Source organism: Tamandua tetradactyla, chromosome 6, assembly GCF_023851605.1.
Source record: "Tamandua tetradactyla isolate mTamTet1 chromosome 6, mTamTet1.pri, whole genome shotgun sequence".
Taxonomy (NCBI): Eukaryota; Metazoa; Chordata; class Mammalia; order Pilosa; family Myrmecophagidae; genus Tamandua; species Tamandua tetradactyla.
Genome location: NC_135332.1, coordinates 164,624,576 through 164,644,015, shown reverse-complemented (window position 1 = coordinate 164,644,015; position 19,440 = coordinate 164,624,576). Strand labels below are relative to the sequence as shown.

At 37.9% G+C, this 19,440-nt stretch overlaps 1 protein-coding gene across 4 annotated transcripts in view; it reads right to left on the bottom strand.

Moving 5' to 3' along the window:
* The window catches only part of COL14A1 (collagen type XIV alpha 1 chain), a 219,066-nt gene that overhangs the window by 126,454 nt on the left and 73,172 nt on the right, over positions 1 to 19,440 (bottom strand). For all 4 annotated transcript variants that reach the window (XM_077167556.1, XM_077167558.1, XM_077167557.1 and 1 more), the window contains exons 11-16: positions 19,006 to 19,135; positions 17,771 to 17,916; positions 15,722 to 15,851; positions 12,367 to 12,506; positions 2,087 to 2,213; positions 542 to 681 (exon numbers count right to left, since the gene is read on the bottom strand). In XM_077167556.1, coding sequence (XP_077023671.1) covers positions 542 to 681; positions 2,087 to 2,213; positions 12,367 to 12,506; positions 15,722 to 15,851; positions 17,771 to 17,916; positions 19,006 to 19,135 — 813 coding nt within the window. The remainder of the gene's footprint in view (positions 1 to 541; positions 682 to 2,086; positions 2,214 to 12,366; positions 12,507 to 15,721; positions 15,852 to 17,770; positions 17,917 to 19,005; positions 19,136 to 19,440) is intronic.

Below are 19,440 nucleotides of genomic sequence, written 5' to 3'. Positions count from 1 at the left end.
AAGGAAACAAAGAAGGAAAGAAAGCAGGAAGGAAGGAGAGAGAGAGAGAGAGAGAGAGAGAGAGAGAGAGAGAGAGAGAGAGAGAGAAAGAAAGAGGTCATCCTGACTGTAAACAAGAAACAACCACACATAAACATCTCCAGGGGGGATCACATTTGGCTAAGATCAAGTGAAGAACTCCAGAGCTGTTGAGTTCATGTTTAAAGTCAAACCAGAGACGTTGTCCCTTCAATTCCCAAAGTAAACGGGACATTTACTTGCCAAAGTGGCAATTTGAAGTTTTATTAAATGTCACCTATGAAAGTCAAAGAATCTGAAAATATATAAGATACATAACTTAAGTTCTAGCAGTAACACATTTTAATCTTGGAAAAAAATAGCATGATTTGACATTTCTAAAATCTCCAGGCTATGCAAAACATTCATTAATGTTAGGATTCTCAGTCTATGTTTAAGTGAAGACCAACTCAAATGTAGCAGCACAATATTCACCTCCAGATAAAATACTCTGGATTAAATGCTGATGTTTCAGGCAACTCACCTCTTCGGTCTTCCCACCATAGACTGGAATCCACATCAACTTGTGTTGCCCATCATCAGCCGAGAGGGGATGCCAGGTCACTCTAAAACTTTCTGTCGTCACCTCATCAATTTCCAAGTATTGCTGGGCTGGAACTTCCTCTGCAAACCAACGAAGGGGATTTTGTGAGGGAAATGAGAAGGCAAGGGAGCCAAAACCCAAGCAGCCCCTGGGAGCCATCTGGAGAGAAGACTCTCTCAGGAACTGTTTGTTTTAGGAAAGCACGTGGAGGAAGTGAAAGCAAGGCCACTCAGTGGAATGTGACCTTACATTTCTGATTCCAGCATCGACACCAATTGCACACGTTAGGAAAACTGTGGAAATAACTGATTTTTAAAGTTTTCCAGGACTTTACAGAGCCCTTAGAGTCTCTATTTAACTCTTTTCATTAACCATGAAAAATAAGTGTACTATATTCATTCCCTTTCAAAAACAATCTTGCAGGTATGTTGATGAAATTAACAAAATGATGTCCTAGAAGCCTGCAAAATATTTCCTTTGTGCTGTATGTGTTTTAGTGTCTAAATGACACCCTGGTAATAAATTAAGCCTTAGAAAAGAACATTTGTCCCTTTAATTTGTGCAAATGGCTGCCATCAGAAGTTGAACATAATTTATCATAACTTCTACTCTTTCACAGTTGACACACTTCTGAGATGTACAAAAGAAGGATGACATGCATATAGCATCCAACTACACCTAGAAAGAATCATCATTTGATCTTTTTTTTTTCTAAAATCAACAGTTTTACATTTTTTTGACAAGATTCCATGAGAACTGCTACTAGAGTTAGCCTTTGGGAGATTATCTGAATTACTGAACTTTTTTACTGTGAAGATTATTTCTCAGTCCAGCTTCTTTCTTGTCTCTCTCCAAATTACCTTCTCTTCTCCTCAACACGGCATCAAAATGAGTTCAGCAAGCAACCACAGAATTGTTGCCGCCAAGAGGCAAAAAAAACTATATTTATTGGGTCACTATAAGGTACATAAAAAGTGACAATAAATGCATTCAAACTTCCTATTAAATTTTAGTATTTTTAAAAATCCATATTGTTCATTAATTTTTCCATCTCCATTAAAATCAATATTGGTTACAGGCTGATATAATAGGTTAAGTAATATGAAATTATCATTTGTATGAGTCAAAAACCATAGGGTACTGGCAATTTTGAAAGGTTGATGTAATATACACACTCAAATAAATGGCAAAAGTATGAGAAAATTTTATATAGATAGAATAAAAGAAACAGATGTGAGATTAAGAAGGAAACAGTGCTCAATTTTAACTGAGACCTTTTGAATTTAGATGGTATTTTTTCTTTCCTTTGCTTTAATAGAAAATAATAAGCCATATTGGTCACCTAATTTTTCTTTTCTAATTATAAGAATATAAAAAAGTAATTAAAATGCAATCTCTTCAAAATCACAATTGAAGAAGCTGCTCCATGTTCTGGTTTCTATACAGTTGTTCTTGAAAACTTTTCAAAACCTTGCTAAGGCTTACCTGTGATAAACGTTCCAGTTAGAGGCTCCGACTGTCCTTCATCATAGAGAGAGAATATGGCAACATTATACTCTGTGAGGGGGGTCAAGCCCTTCAGAGGGAATGTAGTGATAGGATCGACTTCAACCTGCAAACAGAGAACGCGTGAGAGCTACGTTCAAAATACTGGAAACAGAAATAACTATACTATCATCTAGAACTCACTTGGCAAGCAGCAGAGTTAGAAATACTGCAAAAAGAAATCAGCCAATTATGAAACTAGCCGACTTTCTATATACACGTTTCTAATCTTATATGCTGTTAGTTAATTCTCAGGAGAATTTGGCAATCAACATTATTTTCACTCATTTAAAGAAAGAGAAACTAAAGTGCAGACAAATTAAGTGAAGGTAATGGGGCTGATGTAAATAAATAGAATGTTTCTGGACTGATCTTCTAGGAACATCCAATTTGCAGCTTCACTGCTAAGCTAATAACTCTGATAAGAGTCGCTCCAACAGGTGAGCAAGCAGGAAAGGGGAGAATCAGGAAATATGAGTATTACAGAATATAGAAAATATCTGAAATATCCCTTTATCTTCCATGGAAAGACATTTTGGGGAAAAAATACATACTAACCTCTTTAGGGCACATAAGGGATAACTCTTGAGGATAAGAGGAAAGACAAGAAAAAGAACTTGACAACTAAGCCACAGATCTTGGGAAAGAAACTATAAATGAGGGCAGGCTTTGAGAAGACAAAGTCATCCTCAGGGCCAGGGAAAGATTAGACATAGCTTTGTTAGCTTAGAAAATAATTGAGAAGTCCAGTTTGGGGCTGCATAGTCTGGGGTTGGAGCATATTGTAGTCTAAATAAATGCTATCCCCACCTAAGACATTTTGCACACATCCACTCCTTTAGTCTTCACAAAAACCTATGTGGTAGGTACACTAGGACCTAGCTCTAGTGATAGTCTGGGGAACTGAAGAAGTGAATGAGTTTACCTGAGAGAAGGTCACCATGAAGGGTCCTGCTTGAAATGTTTTCAAGGGACATTTTGCAGCAATATCAATGAGATGAGCTTACAATTACTAGCGATGACTAATCTCAATGAAACCTGAGGTTATAGGGAAGGTGACTAAGCCCACTCTACATGTTTGCTCATGGCAGTCAAGGTAATCTTGATAAAATATAAAATGCCTCCCTTCCCTTCTTAAAATCTTCATTGGCTTGCCATTGCCCTCCAAATCAAAAACAAGCTCCCTGCCATGATCCCTTAGACTTGAACAATCTGGACACTGTCCCTCTTCCATGTCACTCTTAATGACACACCATTCTTGAGACAAGCTGGCTTCAATCAGGACCACATCTTTCCCACTGCAGGGCCTTTGCACATGCTATTCATTCTGTCTAGGATTCTCATTCCCTAATTCTTTTCAAAACCTCAGAGAAATTTTCTCTCTCCACCAAGTTTAATAGGGTTATGCCTCCAAAATACTCCTTGTTCGTTTCCTCCCTAGCACCAACCACAGCCTGAAATTATTTATTTCTTTGTGTACTTGTTTAATGTCTATCATCTGCCTAGAGCCCTTCAAGGGCAGAACCTTTAGCTTATTCAATGCTGTATGGTGGATTGTAATTTTTTTTAAGTGAGTAGAATAAGAAAATGAAAATGAAGAGCCATTTTAAAAGGAATAAGAAATGGCTCAATCTAAAATAAGGACCAGGCATAAAGATAGATACAGTGACCAATGGAATCAAACAGAGTGTTCAGATATAGACCCTCTCATCTATAGACAATTGATCTTTGATAAGGCAGTCAAGCCAACTCACCTGGGACAAAACAGTCTCTTCAATAAATGGTGCCTAGAGAACTGGATAGCCACATGCAAAAGAATGAAAGAGGATCCATATCTCACACCCCATACAAAAAAAAATAACTCAAAATGGATCAAAGACCCAAAAATTAAAACTTTTAGAAGATCATAAACTTTTAGAAGAAAATGTAGGGAAATATCTTATAAATCTTAAAATAGGAAGCAGCTTCCTAGACCTTATACCCAAAGCATGAGCATTGAAGAAAGAAAGAAGTGGGAATTCCTCAAAATTAAACACTTTTGTGCATCAAAGAACTTCATCAAGAAAGTACAAAGACAGCCTACACAACAGGAGACAATATTTGGAAATGATATATCAGACAAAGGTCTAGTATCCAGAATATATAAAAAGATTGTTCAACTCAACAACAAAAAGACAGACAACCCAATTACAAAATGGGCAAAAGACATGAACAAACACTTCTCAGAAGAGGAAATACAAATGGCCAAAAGGCACATGAAAAGATGTTCAACTTCCCTGGCTATTCGGGAAATGCAAATCAACACCTCAATGAGATATTATCTCACATCCACCAGAATGGCCATTATCAATAAAACAGAAGACAACAAGTGCTGGAGAAGATGTGGAGAAAGAGGCACACTTATCCACTGTTGGTGGAAATGTCAAACGGGCAATCGCTGTGGAAGGCAGTTTGGTGGTTTCTTAGGAAGCTAAGTATAGATTTGCCATATGACCCAGCAATACCATTGCTAGGTATTTACCCAGAGGACAAAGGACATTTGCACATCTATGTTTATAGATGCATTATTTACAATTTGAAGAGATGGAAACAGCCAAAATGTCCATCAACAGACGAGTGACTAAACAAGCTGTGGTATATACATAAGATGGAATATTATGCAGTTGTAAGACAGAATAAAGTTATGAAGTATGTAACAATATATATGGACCTTGAGGACATTATGCTGAGTGAGATTAGCCAGAAACAAAAGGACAAATGCTGTATGGTTTCACTGATATGAAATAACATTAATGAATGAACTTGGAGAACTTCAGTTAAGAACAAAGGCCATCAAGAGATAGGAATAAGGTAGATACTGGGTAATTGGAACTGAAGGGATACAGATTGTACAACAGGATTGACTGTAAAAATTCAGAAATAGATAGCACAATACTACCTAACTGTAATACAATAATGTTAGAACACTGAATGAAGCTGAATGTGAGAATGATAGAGGGAGGACTGCTGGGGAAACAAATGAAGTCAGAAGGAAAGATAGACAATAAAGACTGAGATGGTATGATCTAGGAATCCTAGAGTATATATGGATGGTGACTAAAGTACAAATTAAAAGATGTTTTTGCATGAGGTAGAACAAAGAAATGTCAATATTGTAGGGTGCTGAAAATAGATAGTAATTCATATTTTAAAATTTTAATTTATGTGTGAGATTAAAGCAAAAAATGTTTATTTGGTACAAAATTTATATTTTGACTAGTGCATTTCATAATATAACCTATGTGCACAACTTAATTGAACACCATAAGTACATAGAGCCTTGATTAGGGCATGAGATTGTGTAGGTTTGTCCACAGTGATGCCCACATAAATCCCAGAATGATTTCAACAGTGAATAAAAGAGTATTTACAAAGTCCCCTTGGGGGAATGGTGAGAAAGGGGGGAAATTCAACTTTCCCAAGTGGAGAATTCTTGATATTCTCACAAGCAGTGGGGACAACCAAAGCAATAGGCTGAGCCTTCAATCTTGGGGTTCATTCATATGAAACAACCTCACAAAGGATAGGATAAAGCTACTTAAAATTAGGTCTAAGAGTCACCCCCAAGAGAACCTCTTTTGTTGCTTAGATGTAGCCTATCTCTCTCTCAGCCAACACAACAAGCAAACTCACTGCCCTCCCCCTGTCTATGTGGGACATGACTTCCAGGGGTGTGGACCCATTTTGGCAACGTGGGACAGAAATCCTATAATGAGCTGGGACTCAGCATCAAGGGACTGAGAAAATCTTCTCGACCAAAAGGGGGAAGAGTGAAATGAGACAAAATAAAGTGTCAATGGCTTAGAGATTTCAAATAGAGTTGAGAAGTTATCCTGGAGATTATTCTTACACATAATATAGATATCATCTTTTTAGTTAAGGTATAATGGAGAGGCTGGAGGGAATTGCCTGAAAATGTAGAGCTGTGTTCCAATAGCCATGTTTCTTGAAGATAATTGTATAAGGACACAGCTTTCACAATGTGATTGTGTGATTGTGAGAACTTTGTGTTTGATGCTCCTTTTATCTACCTTATGGACAGATAAGTAAAACATATGGGTTAAAAATAAATAATAGGGGGAAAAATGTTAAAATAAATTTAGTAGATTGAAATGCTGGTGATTGGTGAGGGGAAGGGGTAGGGGGTACAGTATGTACAAATTTTTTTCTTTTTTCTTTTTATTTCTTTTTCTGGATTGATGCAAATGTTCTGAGAGGTGATCATGGTGATGAATATACAACTATGTGATAATATTGTGAGCTATTGTTTATATACCAAGAATGGAATGATCATATGGTAAAAATATTCGTGTTTTAATGTTGTTATGTTTAAAACAAAAAATTTAAAAAAATAAAATAAGGGCTAGGACAGTGAGACAGTGGCTCAGTGGCAGAATTCTCACTTTCCATGCCAGAGACCCAGGTTTGTTTCCCAGGGCTGCCCATGTAAAAAAATAATAATAATAAATAAAAAGTAAGGGCCAGCCCCAGGACCATTTATAAATCTGTCCAATTGCCGGTCAAAATGCAAGTGCGAATCCTGCAGAGAAGCTTCCATTTTTACCCCTTTGGCACCCGGACTGGTACTGCTGGAGAGAGAGGCACAGCCTTTCCAGCGGCTCCAGCTAAGGTGCCAGACATGGATGTGAAGTCATCTAAGAAGTTCCAGCCCAGTCAAGCTCCCAGATGGTTACAAGCATCTCTGCAGCTGATACCTCATAGAGCAGAGATGAATTATCTGCACCAACTCCTGTCCAAGTTGCATAACCATGGACCGTTATTTTAAGCTACTGTGTTTTGGGGTGTTGATTACACTGAAATAATTTATTATCTTTTTCGAAATCAGGGCCTAACAATTTTACAGATAATTCTTAGCACTTAGTGTTTACTCTGGCTGGGACACTATGATTGCTTTACATGCCTTAATCCATTCTTTACCATGGTTCTGTATGTGCAGCTAATACTACCCCTGTTGGGAACTGAGTCATGTCCCCCACAAAAGGCATGTTAAGGTCCCAAACCCTGATCCTGTGGGTGTAAATTCATTTGTAAATAGGACATTCAAAGACGTTATTAGCTAAGGTGTGCCCAAACTGAGGGATGGCAGGCCTTAATCCAATATAGCCAAAGTTCTTAGAAGCAAAAGAAATTGGGCGTGCAACATGACAAGCAGTCTCACAATCCTCCCCCTCTCTGCGTGGGACATGACTCCCAGGGGTGTGGACCTTCTTGGCAACGTGGGACAGAGATCCTGGAATGAGCTGAGATTCAGCATCAAGGGACTGAGAAAAACCCTAGAATGAACTGAGAATTAACATCAAGGGATTGAGAGAAATTTCTCGACCAAAAGGGGGAAGAGTAAAATGAGACAAAGTGTCAATGGCTGAGAGATTCCAGAGTCGAGAGGTTATCCTGGAGGTTATTCTTAACACATTAAGTAGATATCACCTTGTTGTTCAAGATGTAGTGGAGAGGCTGGAGGGAATTGCCTGAAAATGTAGTGCTGTGTTCCAGTAGCCATGTTTCTTGATGATGATTGAACAATGATATAGCTTTCATAATGAGACTCTGTGAATGTGAAAACCTTATGTCTGATGCTCCTTTTAGCTACTATATCAACAGAAGAGTAGAACATATGGAATAAAAATAAATAATAGGGGGAACAAATGTTAAAATAAATTCAGTTTGGAATAGTGGTAAATGAAAGTGAGGGATAAGGGATATGGTATGCATAGTCTTTTTTTTTCTCTATTATCATTTTATTTCTTTTTCTGTTGTCTTTTTATTTCTTTTTCTAAATCGATGCAAATGTACTAAGAAATGATCAATATGCAACTATGTGATGATATTAAGAATTACTGATTGTATATGTAGAATGGAATGATATCTAAATATTTTGTTTGTTAATTTTTTTTAATTAATAAAAAAAAGTTTAAAAAAAAGAAATTGGGCATGAAAAGGAAGCTCCAGGGAGCCTGAAGCAGGAAGTCAACTAACCCATAGGAGAAAGAAAACACCATCATCTGCATTGCCATGTGATGAAAAAGACAAGGGACCCTAAAGATTGCCATTCAGCCAGAAGACACCAACCCCAGGAGAAAGCAAACCTTCCAGCTTCTAAAACTACGAGCCAGTAACTTTTGGCTGTTATGCCAACCCATTGTATGGTATTTGTTTTAGCAGCCAGGAAACTAATACAACTCCCGATTTGAAGATAGAAATAATGAGACTCCAAAAACTTAAGGAACTCACCCAAGGAAAATCATTTAATACCTAGAATTTAAACACTATTTACTGTACAGCTTCTTTATTTAAACTCAGAGAAAAGACAAATTCATATTTGAAATATACAATATGAACATGTCAAAACATGTTCTACAAAACTGTATTTGTATATTGCTATCTGTGTTGAGTTGTAAGAGCTAAGATTTATTGGGTACTGAGACGGTGGCTCAGCAGGCAGAGTTTTTGCCTGCCATGCCAGAAACCCAGGTTCAGTTCCTGGTGCCTACCCATGCAAAAAAAAAAAAGGGCTAAGATTTATTAAGCACTACAATATGTCAGGGACTTGATATACCTTGCCTAATTTAGTGCCCCACCCCATCCTAAATCCATTTTACAAATTAGGAAACTGAGACCCAAAAGCTTAACTAATTAGCCTGCAACATATAGTTAGGCCTTGACTTCATTTCTAAATCTCAAATCTGTGACAAATGAGAATTTGCAAAGAGGTAAAAATTTTAATACATAAACTGTTAAAATCAATATTTTGTAGGTACGCCCAGACACTAAAAGTGGAAATATATATATATATATATTTATTATATAACCTGTTTTAGTTTTCTAGACTGTGCAAGCAAATATCATGCAATGGGTTGGGTTAAACAATAGGAATTTATTCATTCATGGTTTTGAAGCTAGGAAAATATATAAATCAAGACATCATCAAGGTGATGTTTTCCTCCAAGAATACTGTGCTGTTCTGGGGCTGGCTGCTGGTGATCCCTGGCTCTTCTGTCACATGACAAGGCACATGGTAGCGCCTTCTGGTCTCTCCCTTCTCTTCTGGGCTCTGTTTCAGCTGCTTGCTTTCTATGGTTTTCTCTCTGTGTGTCTGAATGTCATTCCACTTATAAGGCCTCTAGTAATGGGATTAAGACCCACTGCCACGGATCACACCTTAACTGAAGTAGCCTCATCAAAAGGTCCTACTTACAATGGAGTCACACATACAGAATTGGCTTATATTTAAGAACATGTTTTTCAGGGCTACATAGTGCTTCAACCCACGATCCAGTTTATTTATTAAAGCATTCCTATTTGGCACTCATCAAACTATATTTTACATTATTTCAGCATTGATTATTTTATTTCATCAAATGAAAACCTTTGGGTATCACATGTTTATATCAAAATTATAATCATGTTTAAAAATAGTTCTGGAATTGATTTTGTTTGGTAGCATTTTTAACACAAGAGAGGAATTTGGGGAAATGATTAAAAATAACCATGATCTCATGGTTATGCAACTATCTTGAGAATAATTACTGAAACCATCTAGCTAAACTACAGCATAATTTGGGGGGGGCAAGGAAAGTGTCCCTGCTGAGGAATGAGGGACTTGGGCTCTGCTCTCAGCTCTGTGGCTGAGTCATCGCTGTCAGGAACTGGGCTTGTGTCTTGGAGTTCAGAATTGCAGTCTTTGCATTTATAAAGCTCACATGGCAGCAGTTAATTTGCCATCATGTTTACGCATTTCTTCCAGACCCTCTCACAGTGTAGGCTATCTGAGATGGCTCCTGTCCTTAGTTCGGCAAGTTATGCTTTGACAGCATTAAGTTCTGTAAGGCAGCCATCTGCAGGCACTGATTCTGGCTGCCTTTCAGATGGACATGCGCTCCCCAGCACATCAGTCCCCACCATGCCTTAGCATGCCTGCCACAGAAGACAAGTGTCCACTGTCATTATCAGTCTTGAATTGTTGACTGTCTTAGAGTAGAGGATAACTTCTATATCCATGTCCCAAAAGTGAGAATACAAAATATAGCTTAAATGAGACTCATGCTTCAAGAAAAACAGGAGAGAGTGTATTTCTTTGCAGATGTGACTTTTTCTACATGTGGAATAACCCATCTCACTCATTTACATTATCCACCAGTTGGATTTGCAACTCTTAGGAGAGCAGTCAATCTATTGTTGGTGACTGTGGTAGAATGACTCAGGTAATCCAACAAAAGACATGTTCATAATCTTAATCATCATTCCTGTGGGTGCGAACCCATTTGTAAACAGGACCTTTTGAAGATGTTTTTATGAGTTAAGCTATGGCCAGATTGAATCAGGATGGGTCTTAATCCATACAACTGAAGGCCTTATAAAGAGAGGAAATTCAGAAATAGTCACTCGGTAGAAACCAGAAACTGGAAGAAGTCAGAAGACACAGAAGCTAGAAGTCAAAGAAAGCCACAGGAAATCAAAGACATTGCCGTGTGATGAAGGCAGAGGTGAAATTCAGGGAACCCCAAAGATGGTGGCAAACCATCACCAGCATGCTACAGACTCCAAGACAAAGATGGTCTTGCCAAGTTCTTGATTTAAGACTCTGACTTCTAAAACCATGTGCCAATAAATTCTATCTGCTTAAACAACACTAGTGAGTGGTTATTTGTCGCCGCAGCTCTGGCAGACCAAGACAGTGACAAATAAAAACCTATAGCTCATTGTTTGTTTTTTCATCTCAATCTTTTCCTACTCCAGGCTCCTATCTTCAAAAACAGAGCATCTAGTCTAAAATTATCCCACACTCATCAAAAATAGTTGCTCTCAGGATTTGTAAAGGCTAACGAAAGATGTATCTATTTGAACAGTATTTCTGGGACATTAGCAAACATGCAGATATTGTCCACCTGTTGTCCAATGTCCAGTATGAGAGAGTATCCAGTAAAATACAGCTTGAATGTAGTTGTAGGAAAAAGTATGTCTTTGTATAAGAAAATATTTACTTCATTTGATCAGAAAATAGAAATGATGTAATCCCGCAGACTTCCCTCTGTGCTAGCTTCTTGGACCAAAATAAGATAAAAAATTAAAATATTTTTACTATCTATCCTACAAAAACATACTACCAAGGAAATAGAATCAAAAATATCTGTCACTGTGTGCAAGGTCCTATGTCTTCATTGGTTTTCATAATTTCTATGATTTGAAAATATTTTCCTACACAAAACTGGAACCACATATTTCTCAGTTTAAACTCAACTAGCTCACTTAGGTCTTTCAGATGCCAACTTGCCCAAAACAGAGATACAATCTAGATAACACTGACATTACTTCAGTTTAATATTTCTATAGATACATCCTCCCACCACTGTGGCAGCTTGTATTTTCCAAAGACAGTCATATTAATATATATATATATATATATATATTTCCCATCCCACATGCCCCTCTTAAAATATGACTAACAAGCCTCCCAGCACGCAGGGACCTAAGCTCCTCCCCACCTTATAATCTCTCCTGTCCTCCCCTACCAATGGACAATGGTCAAGGTCACAGTGGCTTCCGATTCTAGATCATTAGAGGTGATATGTCTTCCATGTGGCTCTCTCTGTTTGGACACATGTTTTGGGACTGCTGGGCCAACACGTAAAAAGCTCAACTTCCCTGAAGCTGCCATACTGGAGAGATCATGTAAACAAAGAGTCTTCCTAAGGATACAACAAGCGGTTTCTGCTCCGAGCCATTTCAGTCTTCCCAGACCAGACACCGGATATGTGAGTAAAACGCCCTTCAAGATGGCTCCATTAGAAGGAAAAGCCTAAAACTGTGACACTCTAACCCATAGCAAACTCTGAAATCTGTTGTATAACTAATTGTTGCAGTGTGCTTTGAAATTCATTGCTTTTCTTGTATATATGTTATTATTCACAATAAAAAATAAATATCTGCTACCAAAAAAACCCGAACAGATGGCTCCCGCTCTTGCCACCATCTGGCTACAACCCTATGAGAGACCCAAAGCCAGAACTGTTCTTCCAACACTGTCCCCAAGTCCTGACGCACAGTAATTGTGAGAGATAACAAAGGATTATCACAGTTTTAAGCCACTGTGTTTTGGGATGTAGCAGTAGATGACTAATATACAACAACCCAGATAATATAGTTCACTTTCCACAACTTGCCTCATTGATTTCGGTCTCATCGTCACTGTTATATAAAATTCGGTAACCAACAACCTTCATTGAAGTCGGGTCCCAGGTTAATCGAGCACTGTTCGAGCCAACATTGGAGATTCTCAGATTTTCTGGTGGACTTAAAGGCACTTTGCAGTAATGGAATAGGAAAAAAAATGTAAATAACATAAATGTAAAAAGTCAAGAAACAATATCTTAACTTCTGAACTAACACATGAAAAATAATCATCCAGAAAATAACTTCTAACCCTAAAATAACCAGTGAATTGAATTGTCTCACAAAAATTCAATAATGTGCTCTCATTTAAGAAAAAATAGTCCCTTTTTGAGTGTAAATAGTAATGTTACCCATGCTTTGAAATAAATAAGATGTAGGTTAATTCTCTAAGTCTATTTTCTCTCAGAAGTGCTATTATCACAGTCTGATGTAAATAACAAAACCATTGGATCAAAAGCCAGGACACCTACAAAGGAGAGAGGTTAACCATCTCCCTCTTAACCTCTCTCCTTTCACTTTTTCCTTTGAGTAAATGGAAATTCTATTCTTTCCATCAATCAGACCAAAAAACTTGGAGTCAACCTGGCTTCCTTTTTCTCTCACAGCCCAGTTCCAATCTATCATCAATTCCTTCACCATATATCCAGAATCTGCCCACTTCTCTTCACTCCCCACTGCTACCATTTTGGGAAAAGGCATATCACCTCTTGGCCTGGATTTTTGCAATAATTTCCCAGCTGATAGCTCTGCTTCCCTTTCCCCCTCACTACAGCTCTTCTCAAGTGAGCAGTTAGAGTGATCCTTTAAAAATGTACATCAGATCATTTCACTCCTCTGTGCAAAACCCTCCAACTGGCTTCCCGACTCCCTCAGAGTCAACCCACAGTCTTACAATAGTGTGCAAGTCTCCACATACCTGGTCCTCTGCCATCTCACTAACCCCATCTTCTAGCCCTTTCTTCTTTGCTCATGTCATTTGCTGGCATCCTTTCTGGTGCTGGAACTGGCCAAGCATGTTCAAATATAAGGTCATTGCATTTGCTATCCCGCCAGCCTTGAATACTCTTTCCCCCAGATATCTGATTGGTTGGTCTCCTCACCTTTTTAAGACTTCCAAACATATATGATCTACTTAGTGAGGCTCTCCATGATCATCTAATTTAAAATAATTCTCCCATGCCAAAACTATCTCTTTTCCTTGCTTTTTTTTATTGCACCTTTATTGGTTTACTGACTCTTTCCCCCAGCATATTACAATCTCAGCGGATTGGTGGAATTTGGGTTAATTTTGTTCCCAGCTTTATCCCCAACACAGTGAGAACTCAGTAAATATTTGTCACTTAAATCATAATGGTTTTGTGAGATTAAATAAACATTTTATCACTGATTTAAACTTAGTCAAAGAATTGGTATCTCTGCAGATTTCTAACCATCAATACTAGAGTCTTTGAACAATTCTTCAAGGACCCCCTTCTGATTCAACAGATTGAAAATTATCAATACTCTAAAAGCAACATAAGCTTTTGCACATTAAGGGTAATAACATCTGTTAACATCGAGTACTTTCCCTGAGTCTGACATACATTAACTCAATAAATCCTTACATCAGACTTCGAGTTTAAAATTACTATTCCCAATATATAGATGAGGAAATTGAGGCTCAGAGAGATTAGGTATCTTGGCCAAGGTCACACAGTTAGTTGGAACAGAAGAACAGTTAGAATTTAACCCAGGCAATTTATTTCAGAGTCTGTGATGTAACTAGTATGAGTCTTCTCTCTCTGTCCCTGTTTCTCTCCTTTGCTCTCTCTCTCCTTCTCTCTCTCTCTCCATACATAAAACATGAACTCAAGTAGTTCTGGTAGAGCCAGAAGAGCAAAAATCTTGAAGTTAAATCATTACAGGTGACAGCCATAACCACAAAGCACGATGGCCACTTCTTGTCATTAACCAAAGGCCAATTTTTTCATTAGTTCAAAATACGCTAATTCCTTGACAACAACGGGCCTGTAGGACTTCGTGACCCTCCTAATATAAAGGGCTAGAGAGAAAAAAGAAAAATAATTGTTTTTGTCTTCTACACACTTAGCTCTGACTTTTCTGAATTTAAATTTGGCAGTGTTGGAAGAACATTGTTGAGTTTCCTCCATGCATAAAAATGCCAACCTCGGGAAGAGGTACCCAGGACATCTTTTTTTAATCAACTGCTAATGCTGGGGAAAGGTCATGTACATTTAAAAATAATAATAATAAAGCAGTGAGCAAACTCAGTCAAAGAGAGATGAGAAGTTGAAAAATAAGACTTCTTTCAAACTGACAGGGTCCCACAGTTCACTAAGCCAAGTGGATGTTACATGCTTACAGGCATTATTTATGCATTTTCTTCTTTGGCCTGAGGCTTTCTCAGTTTTTTGTTTGTTTGTTGTTTGTATTACCTTGGTCTTTCTCTGAACAGTGATAGTAACACAGCTTGGAGTAATAAAAGGTGGACGTGGGGAGAACTTTTCCCTTATCTCTCACCTTCTATGTGTATTTCCCAAGTAGTCTTAGAGGCAAAGACACTGCAGAAATTGTACTACTCATCTCCCCACAAGGCTTAGGGTGGTAAAGAGGCCAGGCAGAACTCCAAGTCTCCCTGCACCTTTTTATATTTTAAAAAGCCACAAGTAGAGCCATACTTGCAATGGTACATGGCAAGCCTTATTAGTATGCCATGGTGGTATGGTACCCATTTATTAAAAAAAAATAGATAAAGCATTTATATTTCATAAAGATAGTATGAATTTCCTACATAGACTTGCCAATAAAATTTTCACTCAATTTTTAAAAAACTAATTATAGTAATAATGGCCTCTGATATGAAGGACAGCAAAGATTTTTTTAAAAATTTGTAAATGTTGATATTAAAAGTAGGAAGCAGCAAATACTGATGAGGTGCTAAGTGCTTTCACATGTACTACTGCATTTAATCTTACACCCACTCTATGATGTAAGATTACTGTTTCTCCTTTTATTGACTTTTTAAAGTTACATAACTCACCTATTATCACTTAGTGAAGATATGATTGAGCTGGGATTCCAATCTTGGCTGCTCTGACTCCAAAGCCCATGCTCTTTCCTCTACAGTCCATCCTACCATTTAGATTTAGGCAAAGACACTGATGGAATTATCCAGAAGTTGCTTATACTGCCTATCTCTCATAATTCAGGCCTAGAAGATGTACATTTATATCCCCTAAATAAAATTTACATTTTCTTAAGTTACAACCTAAACCAGTATTTCCAATAAACAACCCAACATTTGTATTATGACAGCATTTCATCTGAGTGACGGCATCTGCTCACAGGTTGTTTCTTGTCCTGTAACTGGATCACTGGCCTCTTCTCCAAACATGGCATAAACCGTCACTGTGTATTCCGTATTGGGTAACAATCCACCCAATTCAATATCTGTGTGGGTATCTCCAATTTTCATCTGAAAAGAACACACTGTTGTCAGATCATTTGCCAAGGTGTATGACTGATGCTGCACAGAGTGGAACTGAATAAAGGTGGCAGGTGAGACACCATGTACCCTCATGGCCCTTTCATCAAATGGCTTGAGTCATATTAATTTCATTGTCTCGTGTCATTTTATATTAAGAACAGATACCATGGAACCGTATAAAACTGAATCAACCCTTGCACGCTATCTTAGGATAACTCCTTACAGCTGGACAAACAGCAAATGACACCAGAATAACAGTGTCAAGTATATGGTCCCCAGAACTGTGGGGGTGGAACTAAATCAGAAATGTATTCTAGAAGGGGTGCCAGCTTCAGGGCAGGAGGCTGGAGGCAGGGCCACACGTGCATCTGTCACACTAGGCTGGTTCTAGCCAGCCACCTGGCCGGACGCCCGGTTGCCACAGCACGCCCGATGGAGTTGAGCCAGTTTTGCTGTCCCATTCAACAAGGAGGTCTGTCCAGTTGGATGGCAAGTCCCTTCCAGGATTCAGAAGAGACAAACCAATTTGAGGCCCAGCTTGGCAATGTGTTTTTTTTATTCTGGGATAACTTTCTGACCTTTGGAATCGCTCAAACTAGCCAACATCTTCTCAGTTGCATGACAAGTCACAGATTAGTTCTATTTACGTTTTAGGAAGAAAGTAACAAACCTCCACAGTTGCCAATCACACAGTTGACATATTTCAATTTAAAATGTTTACCTTTAAAATAGCTCAACATATGCAAGTGCATATAAAAGAATCTAACACACCCTGGTGTATCCACTAGTCAGATTTAATAAATAGCAACATTTTGCCTGATTGACTTCAGATCAGTTTTTTAAAAATAAGTAATATATTCAGATACTACAAATGCTCTTTCTCATTCTTACTGTTCACCACTTCTACTCTGATGTTAATAAGTGTGGATCCATTTTTTTGTACTTGTACATACACATAGATGTATCTGCAAACAATATAAAGTTATGCTCCATATGCTTTAGCACTGTATATAAATGGACCTTATCAGTGCAAACTTTTTACAATTTGATTTTTCTTTCAATGCTATATGTCCAGATTTATCCATGTTCATACACAAAGGCAGAACTGACATTAATTTTTTAACCTTGGAAATAGAAGGACCACATACTGCCAACACTCTGTTTTAACGCTCAGATTCACCATATTTGGGGGTCTAAAGATTTCTGTCATTAAAAGGCAGGTTTTTTACAATATGGGAAAACTGAATTCTCGGCTGGGACTACCTTACATATCCCTTCCACCTTGTTTGCTTTGGAACTCAGGATTCACAAGTTATGGGCCATTTCTATTTATTTCTAGGATGTCTGCATTATACCAATTGCCCCTAGAAATTAAAAACTGAGAACTAAAACAAATCACTTAAAAGGGCAAAGATTTATTGTTTGAATTAAGTAAATGTAAAAAAAAGTCAAAACAATGAGATGTACTTTTCTGCCTCTCAAATTAGTTTAAAAATTTTAAAGTTCAGAAAAGCAAAAAAGGAAAAAAAAATCAAGATTAAAACAGCTTTTGCCCATTTGGATTTTGTTGTTGACCTGAACTAGTTTGGCAAAAAAAGAGACTTCCAAATGACGCTAGAAAGACGCTCAATCTCACTAAGAAACAGAAAATTTAAAAAGAAAGAAACGATGGAGCACATCCAACAGACTAGCCAAACGTTTCAAAAGTCTGAAAATACCACGTATTATGAGCATGTGGGGAAAGAATCAATCATATTCTACTGGGAAGCATGTAAACTGGAATAGCCACTTGGGGGAAGAGTTTGCAATATCTTTTCAAGTTGACGATTTTATACCATAATTATTTATAGGGAGTACATTTTAAGGAAGTCCAGGGTTCTAGGACTCTGGCAGGGAGGGCAGCTTACCTCTTTCTCGTCCCCAGCCAGACCTTCTGTGAGAGGGGCATAGAGGACCAGGTACCCCGACGCCCCAGCCACTGCATTCCACTTGACACGCAGACTGTTCTCAGTTACATCATAAAGTTCAAGGTTGGAAGCTATGGGTAAAGCAACTGCAAAAGAAGATTTTTTTAAGCCATGTATAAACATGCTCACAGCTTTCAGAGTATCTATGCGTTAGTAGCTATAAAGTGAACATGGGATTTTTTCAGATAATTTGTATCCTTAAATCTGTGTACATGAACCATGTAAGCCCCTTCTGGAGGGCAGACACAGTGCATGTCTGGTAAGAAAGAACATCTAGTTTTCTTACATCCCACTGTAAAGACAGACACATTTGTCTGGTAGCTGTTCAAGGGCAAGGAGGCTATTCTATACATCATTTTATGTCCACTGCTAAGCACAGAGTCTGGCAGGTAGCAGCCATTTAAAAAATGGTTGTTGGGTCATTTAATAAATGGGAGAATGGGTGACTGAATGAACAAATGCTTATTGACACAGTCAATCAGAGACATTTGTGAGAAATGACTAAATCAGTGGCAATAAGGCATGGGAGAGTGGACTGGAAATAAGACTGGCCAGATTTAGATAGTAGGGAGGAAGGGATTAAGGATAAATTGTAAATTCCTGGCTTAAAGGATGCCAGTGAAAAACATAAAGCATTACATTTTCTAGATATAATCCAAGGTCCTCTGTAATCTGACCCTGCCTACTTTTGTAACCAGAATATCATAAATCTGGGTCTCTCTACGGAATTATTTGTATTTTAAAAACTCGTTTTAACTACAATGATGTGAATCTTGAAGATAGATCAAACATATTTTGCACAAATTGGTATTCTACTGGGCAGAAGACCTATGGAACTACTGCATTGCTTATGCGGACAAACACAAGCTCAGGGTTTGGTTCATCAAAGGCATTCACTAATTATTTGCTTAATAAACAAATGAATGCTTTCTGCATTCTTTACCATAGAGACTGCTCTCTTCCAAGCAAACCAGAATTCTATAACATCTCTCCCCATACATAGCACCTGAAAAACTCCAGTGATAACATGGAACTCTACTACGCACAGCACGGCAACTATTTCCTCTGAATGTGATTCAATGTGTGTAACACTGCAACTTACATACAACTCAACTTAGGAAAGGCCTCTAGATAAGGCCGCACAGCATCAGAATTGAGTAGAATTAAACACATACGTGTAGTTTCGGTTCCCCGGAGGCCTTCGCTAGCAGTGTGGGCATATATTGCAAAGACTGCTATCTGATATTCAGTTAAAGACATCAAGTTTTTCAGCACTGTAGAAGATACACTTCCATCCACCACCACCTGTTTAAAGAATAGTTCAAGGAATGACAGTATGGAATATTACATATGAAAAATTTAAAACAAGAAGCAAAAACATCTCAAGCAAGAATATTTCATCAAATATTTTCTTGTGCCCCAACCTCTTTTCCACCATGGCATCAATTCTCCTTGAAGCTATGTGCTGTTATGGAATGTGTCCGAACGTCTCTTACTTAATAGCTAATGGAAACTTTGTCAACCCCGAGCTAATTATTATTCTAGTTCTACCCCTTTAATAATAGAAGGCATGTAATATGTTTTCATGAAGCTTTGGAAATCATTTTAAA